This window comes from Phocoena phocoena, chromosome 9, assembly GCF_963924675.1.
Source record: "Phocoena phocoena chromosome 9, mPhoPho1.1, whole genome shotgun sequence".
In the NCBI taxonomy this organism is placed as follows: Eukaryota; Metazoa; Chordata; class Mammalia; order Artiodactyla; family Phocoenidae; genus Phocoena; species Phocoena phocoena.
Window position 1 is genome coordinate 14658654 of NC_089227.1, and position 12432 is coordinate 14671085.

General features: G+C 41.2%; 1 protein-coding gene across 2 annotated transcripts in view; it reads right to left on the minus strand.

The window, feature by feature from the left end:
- STARD3NL (STARD3 N-terminal like) overlaps positions 1-12432 on the minus strand; it is a 50108-nt gene that overhangs the window by 17932 nt on the left and 19744 nt on the right. Inside the window, exon 2 of one of the 2 annotated variants that reach the window (XM_065884199.1) lies at positions 5533-5815. In XM_065884199.1, the coding sequence (XP_065740271.1) occupies positions 5533-5757 (225 nt within the window). In that variant the 5' untranslated portion in view covers positions 5758-5815. Of the gene's footprint in view, positions 1-5532; positions 5816-12432 lie in introns of those variants that run through there. The other variant, XM_065884200.1, reaches the window with a different exon arrangement.

Sequence of the window (12432 nt, forward strand, 5' to 3'; positions counted from 1 at the left end):
GGTTGAATCCGTGGTTGTGGAGGAACCTCGGATACGGAGGGCTGGCTACAGATTATACAAAGATTACTGTCCCCCTCCCCCACATGCTGGGGTCAAGGGTCAACTGTACTTGTTATGAAAATGGGGTATACCATAAACACTATTCTGTACTTTAAATCCCTTAAGGAGGCTTAGACATCTGTGTAATTTGCGCAGGTTGCCTACAGACCTGCCTGACTATAGGTAGACCTTTACAAATGAATAGAATTGAAAACCTGGGAGCAAGGAGAATTAAAAGCCAACCAACCATCTAGTCTCACTGCTGTCTCTTCAGACTGAGGAAACTTACCAATATCCAACATATTTTTAAAAAAGATTATTCCAAGTAGCCTATGGCAAAGAGGAGTTCTCTACCACATAGAAGTTACCCCTCCTGGCTGAGAGAACAGGAATTAAAGCTGCTGATAGCAGTTCAATAACTAGCCAGTAGAAAAGCGTTCTCTTCGGTATCCATATACTTTAAGAGACCCTGATTTCATGTTGCCTTTAAATATAGAAATCTAAAATCTACATTTCTAGCCCATCTTGTACTCTAAATTATTTCAAAATCTTCGTCATCTCTAGCACAAGATGTCCCAGATTCATCTTTAGTTTCACATGGAACCCCTTCCCAATCAGAGTTCTGCCAAAGCTGGTAACTGTTATTCTAGGCTCCACCCTTAGAAATCTTAGAGTCACCTTTGGATACTGGGGGTGATAAAATCAGCCTATCAACAAATCGTCTGATATTTCTTCCTTTACTTTGTCTCTCAAGTTAGCTGCTCCTTTTCTACTCCTACCGCCTTCCACGGGGCTCCTTCAGCAGTTTCTGAGTTACGTTCTTATGGTCAGTCTGCACGGAACTTATCCTGATCTGCAAACCACGGCCATTATCTTGATCCATTCACCAAATACCTGTTGAGCACCTAGTGAATGCCAAGTACTGTTCTAAACACAGGAAATACTCCAGTAAACAAAACAATATATCTGTCTTTACGGACCTTCCATGCTAGCAAGTGGAGATAGAGACACATAAGAAAATCAGTGCTACAAAGAGGACAGAAGCAGGACAGTGTGATGGAATAATAGTTGACTCCTTTGGGTTGGGTGGTCATGGAAGTCTTCTCTTCGTGGCATTTAAACTGCTACCAGCATGCTAAGTTGAAATCTACATCAAGATAAAGGGAATTAACCATTTCATATAGAAGGAACTAGTATCAAAGTCTAAGACAGAAGAGAGCTTGTTCCATGCTGAGAACAGAAGTCTGGCTGATCTGGGTGGGCCAGGAACAGAGGGTGGGAAAGGAAGTCTGGGTTGGCTTCTGGGGGGCTTTGCAAGCCAAGTTTCAGCATTTGGACTTTATGCTAAGTGCTCCGGTTAAGTCCATGAAGGGTTTTAAACAGAAAGTAACCTCTGATTTATGTTTTTACTTTTAAGAGTCACTGTGGATTCTATCAGGAGAATGGATTTGGGGAGGGCAAGTGTGGAAGCAGGCAAACTGGTCAGGTACAGACAGGGTGCAGCAGTTTGGATGAGTAATAATGTTGGCTTGGTCGAGGGTGGCAATGGTAGAAATGGAGAGAAGGGATCACATTGTGAGTATACTTTGCTGGCAGATTTGACAGGACTTACTTTTAGACTGGACAGGGGGCATGAGAAATACAAAACAAACAAGCAAATCAATCAAGGATGATTCTTCACCTCTGGCCTGAGCATCAGGGTATTTTTTTTACTGATAAAGAAGTGGGTGTGTGTATGTGTCGTCGGGGAGCAATGTCAAGTTAAGTGTCCAAATCGACATAGCAGGTAGCTCGTGATGTAATGTGGAATGCGAGTCAGTGACCTCTGGAACATCTCAAAACCGTGTTTTTCAATCTGCTCTAGAACCTATCTCAGCTCACAACTGAGGTAAGTCCAACACTTCCATGTAGCTCTTTAAGAATTTCAATTGTTTAGAACCAGGTTACCTAGGCAATTTCATTTCCTAGAGGCACCTTATTTCTAGCCAGGCATCTGCCCTTGTCCCATCCAAAACACACACACACACACACACACACACACACACACACACACACACACACACCTGCATAAACACAACAGTCTTGCCTCAGTGCTTCTGTTCACCTCCATCTCGAAACCCTCTCCCCATTGGTCCCACCATCCAATCCTAGATCACCCTTCTATCCCTAATTCCACTCTTCAGATAATTCTAACCCACTGAACTCTCCCAGTGAGTTTTTGTTATCATGGGTCATCACAGTTTAGCTATAGAACATAATGACAGTAGGATAATAAAATCAGAATCAGTAGGATAATAAATACCTGAAACATAAGTGTAACAATAGAGAGAGATTAATAACCAACTTGTTTTTTCTCTTTCTGGGTAGAATTTATTTAGCTAATAGTAAATTACATAATCTATAGTTACATAGAGCTTCGTAACTGCCAAGGGGCTGTGGAATATATCTTTTTATTTGCTCCTCACAAGAATTCACAAGGAAGGCAAGACAGGTATTACCTCAGTTAACTGAGAAACCAAGGCTCAGAGAACTTACATGGCTTGCCTGAGGCCACAGAGTTGGCCATGACAGCTCTGGGACAAATTAGAAGCATTCTGCCACTTTCTGGTACACCAGTTAGAAAATAGGAAGACAGGCAATAAGCACTGATAAAGGTATTTCTTGAACCATAATCTCAATGAAAGTGTCAAAAAAAGAAAAAGACAAAGAAATCAGCTGGCCCAAGGTCTTCCAGCAGGAAAATGAACCAAGGTGCTCTTAGGCCGCTCCAGCTCACCTAGGCCCTGCACACCAGGCTGGGTTGGCGCCAGTCAGCTCCCTGGAGCCAGGAGGAAAAGTGGCTAAGTTGGAAGTCATATATGAAGGCAAAATATTTTGGTTATTATGATTACATAGAACAGCTGGGTCCCCATACTCTTTTGAAGGCCTAAGCTCCCTTTATGCTATTTCTTTCCTCTTTTAAAGATCAACAGTAGGAGGCAATATAAGATCATCTGTTACACCTCCTCAGCTAAACTTTAAAGCTCATGTAGCTCTTTGTGGAGCTTGCAACACCTGAATCAGAAGCCTATGTCTTGGCACTCGGTAAACGTATAGTCATGTGAAAATAACAGTGCATCCGAGTGATTAGAGATTTACAGAGACAGACAACAAAAGAAAAAGGGATGGTACCGTGTAATGAAAAACCCGGGTCAGGGCTGACAATTCAAAACAAATAGAACTAGAAAGTTAAATGTTTTCTTTTTTTTTAAACAGCCTTGGTAAGAAAGTCATGATATACTGTCTCAAAGATCATATACTCTTTTTACAAATGGGGAAACTGGTAGTCAGTGGAAAAGTGAGGATAGAAACAAATTTCTTAATTGCTAGGTCTGGTGATTTTTCATTTATAAAATGTTGCATATGGATGGAAACAGATTGCTTATGATGAACGAAACAGGGTGCATCCCACTTACTTCACTTCCATTTCAATTTCCTTGAAGCAGTAAGAAAGGAGGGAAGTGAGTAGTGTAATCCCATGACCCACCACGGCCCCATCTCATAGCTTCCCTAACTTAAGTGCACACTCAGTGGTCATATTAGTGGCAAACCAATGAATGCCTCGATTTTGTGCTGTCACTGCAATAATTTTAAGTGTGCTTCCTTAAGACTGCTGCTAAGCTTTCCTGTTAAAAGATGCATTTCTTTTTCATCTCTCATGCTACAGCTGCTGGTTTTGAAAACATATTACTCCTTTAAAATATACCAATTTAAATATAGTCTTTAATGTGTACACATGGAACACATGGTTAAAAGAGACATTTTAAATTACTGTTGTCATATCACTGGCTTTTTTGGTTTGAAACAAAACTAAGGCATACCCACAATGCTAGATTAACAGAAGGAAAAATCTATAAACAGAAACTTAACGGTAGGTCTGTGCTGCATATGACCTTGATTCTGGGAAAAATCTATCTTCTTTTGTTTAAATTTTTTTAATTTTCTAATATAAGTATATATCTGCTTTCATGAAGTTTTATTACTCTATTAGAATTTATGATGAAATTAAATGAATCCAATGATGCTAATTATTAAGAGTCTAGAATCTAGAACTAAAATTGCTGCTATGAATCAGAATGTTAATCAGAGTTTAGATTAAGACATTGACTCTTTCTATCATGAGGCAAAATTAAAAATCAGTTTCCAACAGGAATCTCAGCGTCCTTTCATATTTTCTCTATTTTAATAAATTTCTTATAAAGCACCTAGCACCATGCCTAGCAGAGAGTAACCTCTTAATAATAAACACTAGCTACTAACTATTGCTTCCCAGGCCTTAGCAAATGTTTCTTGGAAATAAATGAACTGCTGAAAGTGAAGGAAACAGACAATTTTTGCTTGGGAGGAAGCATTCTGGAAGAGTTCACCTATTTGTTGGCAAGGGACGTAAACAGTCAAAGCCGAGGCTTTGGAGAAAACAGATATATTGGGTTAAATAAAATGTATTATTAAAATGAATTTTACCTGCTTATTTTTATTTTTGTTAAATGTAGCAGCTAGAGAACTTACATGAGGCTTGCATTCATTTCTATTGGATAGTACTGGTCTAGACAATTATTTGGCAATATAACCACATAAATTTGACAAAAGAGAGACAAAACTTCAAATGCCTCTAGGATTCTTTTTGTGTGTGTGGTACGTGGGCCTCTCACTGTTGTGGCCTCTCCTGTTGCGGAGCACAGGCTCTGGACGCGCAGGCTCAGCGGCCATGGCTCACGGGCCCAGCTGCTCCGCGGCATGTGGGATCTTCCGGGACCGAGGCATGAACCCGTGTCCCCTGCATCAGCAGGCGGACTCTCAACCACTGCGCTACCAGGGAAGCCCTAGGATTTTTTTTTGATAAAATATGAACAAATAATCTTTTGCAAAAAAATAAAAAATAAGGGCATGCAAAATCTTAAATATGGGAACTAGAAAGTAAATGCAACATTTAAAACATATTCCAGAAGCATGTTACATTTTTTAAAGCAGTGATTAGCAGTTTTTTTCTGAAAAGGGCCAGGAAATAAAAAACTTTGCCTTGGTGGGCCAGATGGACTCTGTCAAAACTACTCAACCCAACCACTCAGCACAAAAGCCAGCCACAGACAATATGTAAACAGATGGGCAGGGCTGTGTTCCAATAAAACTTTATTTATAAAACCAGGCCACCTGAATTTAGCTCTCAGACTGCAGTTTTCCAACTCCTGTTATAGAGCAAAACCCCAAGAATTCAACTTTCATAATTGCAGACACAGTGAATTTTAAACTAACCAGGTTCTTTTTAAATATTGATAATAACCATAAAAAAACAAGAAAGGTCCAAATCAGCTGGAGAAGACCAATGGTGCCTCATTTGAAAAAAAGATGAAATTCACGAAAATGAGACAGAAATGATGAGAAAAAGAAGAAAACTGTTTTGTTTTTGTCTCTGGAAACAATTTGTATAATGTCATGAAAAAAAAAACCACTTACATTTAACTCTATTATCCACAGTAACGTTACAAATAAGAGGTCAAAGGTGACAAACAAACAGAAAGTCCTCCTGACATCAGATATGCCTTTCTTTTCCCTTCCTTCATAGGACTCAATCCTGGCCATGAGTTGCGTGGGGTTGATGGAATGGACGTTGCGCAGGGAAGCGTGCGAGCTCTGACTCCCCATGAGAGCGTTCTCCATGTCTTCTGGCACAGGGTTCATCCTGCAGAAGGGTTAAAGGAGCCCCTCTCCAACTTCACCATCCCTAGAGAGAAGAAATCTTTGGGGAATGAAAGAGAAACGCACGTTAAATCAGAGCCCACCTGATACCACAGTGCTACCTCTGCCCCGTGTGACTGCCTGTCTCACTAAGCATCAGGGTTTTTTAACTGAAGACATTTCTGTCTTGATGAAGACATAGAGAGAAAGAGAAATGAGAAGCAATTCTTGATGTTATCCATCAATACTATCAATACCAAAAAAGCTGTTATGGAAAAGACTGTCAGTAAAGAACAATGCAAATTTATAGTAAGTAGTATACGGTAAAAACAGGCAGTTAACAACAGAAAGGTGTGCCTGGAACCTGGAGCAAGCCTCTGGGTGACCCAGCCAAGCCAGCTCCCTTGCTGTGCCAGGGAGAAAACCTCTACAGTTCTGTCGGTGTCACTACCCATGGACTAGGAAAACATTTACTGAATAGCTTCCCAGAGAGCATGTAACCAGAACGTGTAAACCCACTATAAAAAAAAATCTGTTTCCTAAAGAGGAATTGCTTTCCACCACAGGTATCTAATAAACCAAATTTAGTATTTCCATTACCTCTTAATGAATAAGCATGTTTCTGGGCCTCTTCTTGGAAAAGAAGTACGCATACCTCAAAAAGTTTACCATTAGTTTACCATTATAACCCCACTGATAATTGCAACAATCACAGTCCTATATGGAGACGCAGGACTCCCATCCCCGCAAGGCCAGCATGTGCTTCTATAATAAAAGGCTGGCGACCTGAATGATCTGATCTCCTCATGGATGAGGCAAAGTCATCAAATAGAGAGTATGATGGATGGTATTTTTCTTTGCCAAACATTGTAGTTTCCCTTCCTACACCACCTCGCCCTATGGGAGGATTATATGCCCCTGGCGCTACTGAATTCATGTGCCTTTCTTTGGCCAGTGTAATGTGGCCACTGTAATGTGTGTTACCTGCGTCCAGATCTTAAGAACCAGCGCATGGTTCACCCTGCTCTCCTTTCTGCCACAATGACTGACAATGTCCAGTAGAAAGAAGAACATTTTCCAGGTGGGTAAAATACAATTTCAGAACATTGCTGGAATTTCCCTAAAGTAATATGGTCCCATTTGGTCCTATTCACAGTCCAGAACTCTATATCTTCACACTTGACCTTCAGTTCTCTCCCTCCCCACACTCAGGAACAAAAGTCCTTTCCACATTTTCATACAATGTGGTGATTTAATGACATAGCATTTTTGAAAGCAATTTCGTTATGTAGTTTGAACTATGATACTTTAAAATAATCATACTGCTTGATCTAGTAATCCTACTTCTGGAAATCTATAGGAACTTAACTGTAGACCTTCAAGGCAAAAATTGATCTATGTCATTAGAGGCTGGGTCAGCGATTACCTTAGAGCAAGAGGAAAGGAAAAGTGACAAGAGGGTGCAAGCTTGGTCAAGTCCTCTTTCTTGGGCTGAGTAGTGCTAACACGGCTGTACTCACTTTTTGATAATTTATTGTCGTATCAATGATTTAAAGCCACTAGACTGTACAGAAAAATCAACAAATTCACAATTCAAACTGAGGACTGTTTTTAGGAAGAAAATCATTTGCAAGGTAATTGGATCATCTTCTTAGTCTCACTCATTCCTCCTTTCCTGAGCCCACCCCTCATGAATAAAAAGGACAACAAAGCAAAACACCCACCCCAGAAATCTGAGGCTATTTCCAACTAAAAAACTGACATCATACAATGCTGTACACCTGACTTGGGAAATGAGAATCATTACATTATTTTTCAGACGTGTGTATATATAACTTCTAATTAGCTAGAATGTATAGATACTACTTGCAATAGCTTCAATGATAAAGTTACCCACTGCACAGATTGCTCTCAGCAGCCTGACTCTAATTAGACTGATCTCTGTCTGGGACAGAAGTAAATTTTAAAAGGGAGGGAGAGCTTCCTTTTAATGTGTCAAGAGGAAGATACTTCTAAAGCCTCTTTCTACTCTACAATGATAGGATTTCATCCTAACTATGTCCTTCAGAAAGATTCAGTTCAAGTGTCAATTCCTTCAACAAGACTTTCCTGAAATGCTCCCCACATTCCAATCCCCACGCAAGGCCAAGTGCATCTCCTCCAAGCTCCCCTAGGACTGTGGATATGCCACTTATGGTGCCGCTTACCACACTGTGCCTTAATTATCCACTTACTTGCCCGCCCTCCTGCTAGCTGGAGTGCTCCCTGAAGGCCTTGAATTTGATTTGCACATCCCTGTGTCCCCAGGGACTACCTCAGTACACAGCACACAGCAAGAACAAAACACATATTGACTGCATAAATCCCGTCTAGCATCTAGCACAGACACTAACGCTGAGCGGGCTCTCAAAAGACTCTGCTGAACTGAGGAGACCACACTGTTTGTTTCTGAAGAAAAGCTTGGATATTTTCCCAGATATAATATTGAAAGTATTAAATATCCAGTTCTTGTACTGAGTCCTCTCTGGGGTTGGCTTGAGGAAAGCTATGCCTCTCTAAAGAGGGTATTAAGTTCTGATTAGCTGTACACCAGGAGACTGAATCTACAATGCAGGGTTTATTCCAACTGTGGAAGAAGCATGGGGAGGGGGGAAGGTGATAAGGAGTGGGGTGGAGAATTATAAAATAAAGAAAACCATCCCCTTATCTTTTACTGGAATTTGTGTAAGGAGATGAGCATCCTCTTTTGTTATTTTGGTTTTTGAAAAAGAGATTCATATCATAATTGTTTTATCTGGATGGGTAACTATCCTCCTCTATATGGGCTAGCTATTTCTACAGTCACGCTGTGCTCACAAACCACCCCCAAACCCAATGGCTTAAAACAATCTACATTTATTCTCAAGCTCATGCGTCTGCAGGGTGCCTGCAGTTCAGCTGGTCTAGTCTGGGCCCAGCTGGCAACTCTGCTTCAGGTAGTGGATAGCAGAGCTTGGCTTCAAACTGTGTTGCGTCTAAGTCTGCTGCCTGTTTGTCTTTCCCCTTGGACCAGGACTACGTGGGGAAGTAGTCATGGAGAAACTACATGTTCTCTTCACGACAAGTGGCAAGAGCACAGGAGACAAGCTCGACTATGTAAACATACTGCAATCTCTGTTCACATTCTAGAGTTCAAATATATCTCAAGGCCAAGCCCAGAGGGCATGGAGCTGAGATGTACATTCCATCCAGAGAGGAGCAGAAGGTAAGTGGACATTTGCTGAGAAATATTCCAATCTACCACAGCTGTCAATGTTCTAAACTAGGAGTCAACATACTATAGCCTGTAAGTCAAATATTGCAGGCTGCTTGTTTCTTAATACGGAGTTTTATTAGAATACTACCACATGCAGTCCTATGGTTGGTATCGACTGCTATGGACACTTTCACATGAAGACAGCAGAGGTGAACAGTCACAACAGAGACTACATGGTTCACAAAGCCTAAAATATTTCCTTTACTACCTGTAGTTTTCTAGAAAGGGAGACTGCTGCTTCCATCAGCTTTTCAAAGGGGAGCCATGTGAGATTTAGATTTAATTAATTTAATTAATTTTTCCAATGCATGCTCTGATTCTGCAATTAGCAAAAACCTGTAATCCATTCTTATTTTTCCACAGGTGGCTCTCGTGACACAGCACAGCTCAGGCACAGGTGGTCTTGTTGTCTTACCTGAGGGCCACTTCAGCAGTACTTACAGCCCAAACACACACAGCTCTCTGCCGTATTCTCTTCCCTTAATCCCACCCTGCTAGAACTGGAGAAAAATTCTGCCATATCTATACTGGTGGCTTCCTAAATGATGATACCCTGTGCACGTGGGAAAACCCAAAAACCTGAAATCCTTTTGCTTCCAGAAAGAATAGCTTATATCTTTGAGATGTTACTACTGCACTGGTCCCCAGGCTGGTTTAAAATAATCTTAGCAAAGCTAAGCCAAAACTTCAGCTCCATCTGCTTCAGCACGGAATTGATACCACCCAGATGGTAAACAGCAGCTGCTATACCGCAGTAGCTACCACTGCTAGCATTTTACAGAAGTCCCACAGTCTCTCCTGGGAGAAGTGGAAAGGGCCTCTGGGCACCTACTGGGGTGGCCAAACCAAGTCTCTCAACCCAGGCACCCAGCCTTCTCCTCTGTATTACTTCCGGCCACAGCAGGACACTGTATGTTCTCCTCCGAGAGAGAGAGAGAGAGAATTGAGAATAACAGACACTAAAAATATTTATCATCTTTTCCAAAGGCCAGTGCAGCAGATTTGGCTTACAGACATGTTTTGCTTGGTCTTGTACGGTGTTTCTAAAGATCTTGAACTAATTGCTAACATTTTAAATAATGATCTTTCATCTAAAATTCCAGATGTCTAGCTTCTCTGGAAAAGTTAAAAGACACAGAATAGCCAGGCCTGCATTCCCTTACCATAAGAATAAAGCCAAGAAGATGCTGAACTCTTTAGATGGAGCCCGCACTCTCCACTTGGCCTCAGCTTCGACCTAGCCTGGAGTCATCTGAGTCTGCCACTCTGATCTATTCCCCTGTCGTCTGACAGGCAAAGAGAATCCTACACCTGCAGATTGTGTCTCTTCTTGTTCTTTCAAAGCTTTCTTCAGGGACTTCCCTGGTGGCGCAGTGGTTAAGAATCCGCCTGCCAATGCAGGGGACACGGGTTCGAGCCCTGGTCCAGGAAGATCCCACATGCCGCGGAGCAACTAAGCCCGTGTGCCACAACTGCTGAGCCTGCGCGCTAGAGCCTGCGAGCCACAACTACTGAGCTGGTACGCCACAACTACTGAAGCCTGCGTGCTCTGGGGCCCGCGTGCTGCAACTACTGAAGCCCATGCTCCGCAACAAGAGAAGCCACTGCAATGAGAAGCCCACACACTGCAATGAAGCCCCGACTCGCTGCAACCAGAGAAAGCCCGCACTCAGCAATGAAGACCCAGCACACCCAAAAATAAATATATTAAAAAAAAAGCTTTCTTCATCTATGTTGCCGAAATTATTCTCGCCTCTGAAGTAAATGTTTGCTTACAGATGAAAAATACAAAAAGGTAGCAGCTGAGGCCTACGTAGATTATATAAGGACACACTTATCTGAGGGATATTTCAAGATATATCTTAGAATTAAGACTCGGGTCTTCCACTTCTGTCCTCTCCATCAGATTCCCAGAAGGAAACAGGAGGGACATCAGAAGATGTTCAAATGGCCCCTGGGATGCAGTCATTGGATTTGTCCCTAAAGACACGAGCTGCCCCAGCTGTGCCCACTCTACCCCGGGTCTGGGTTCCTCTGGGGGCAAGAAGCACCTCAATCTCACGCTCTTCTTGCAAGCCCCACCACGTGTTAAGAGACCTGGTTTATGATGGTTTTTAAAAGCTCTATGTAGAGCCCATAGTTTCCAAAATGAAACAGCTAGAAGTGGAGAACAGGAATCGTATGTCAGGGAGTAACCTGACATTTACAAACATACTTTGCCAGTATGAGAAAGAGGCATGATAACTAACAAACACAGATGCTTTGGAAGTAAACATGCAGAGAGAAGAGAGAGCTGTGGGAAGGAAGCTAATCCACAGCAACAGAAACACATAATAAGACAACCTTCCTATTCTAAAGTGTGAGAGAAGGAAAGTTCTGCATGCCTAAGAAGACCTCGGAAATCTACACGTCAGATTCAACCAACTATTCAAACTTTCATAAATTAAAAACTTTTATTTAGTGTCTTCTTAAATGATCGGCTTATGTTTTTAAAACATCATAAAGTTGGTTTGTGGTAAAGATGTTCTAAGCAACAAAAAAAGGTATGATTCATCATCCTGTACTTCTTCATGGTACTGATGCTATAGGTATGTCCATTTTACCTTGGAAGGTAAAGACTGGTATAACTCTGATGAAAGTGTCTTTAGAAAGCCTGGCAGCGGCTGAGGTTAGGGAGTTGATGCATTTGTGTAACATTCCAGCTTCCTGGGCTGGAGAACTATCATGATGAAGCACTACAGGAAGGTTAATAAAATCAAGATCAAACAAACCTGTCTTTGGCAAATGTCCGCTACCATTATGTTCACATTTCAAAACAGCCCTGGCTTACTTTATGCTTTATGTATTACAAGTTAAATAGAATGTCTAGAAAACATTTCTAAAATCTAGACTATTGGATTGAATTTTAAAACACCTACACATCACATCCAGATTAGTAGTTGTAGCAATAGGAAATTACTGGATAAAGAAATATGGAAAATAAAGTTATTTTAAATTAATAAGTAAAAAAAATGTTTTTAAAGCATCTAAATAAAATCACCCAACCAACTGTTTGGCATTACTTTAAAGAAAAAACTTTGAATCAAGGAATCAAATTTTTTCCAGCAGATTCCTATTGATTTTCCAACTGAAAATGAGTGAAATGTTTTAAAAAGGAAGAAGAAAAAGATCTATGTGTATGTATGAAACTCTGCTAGGCTTTTTATAGATTTGCCCATATCATCAGGACTACAATGGGGAGAGAATGTTGAAACAATTGAAATAATACTGCCCTCTGAAAGTTAAACCATAAAATCTGCACATAATGAATCAGAGTAGATGTGCTCTGCCCTTAAAGAAGCAAAACGGCTCGTAGGCCAAGACATAAGAACAAGGTGACAGGA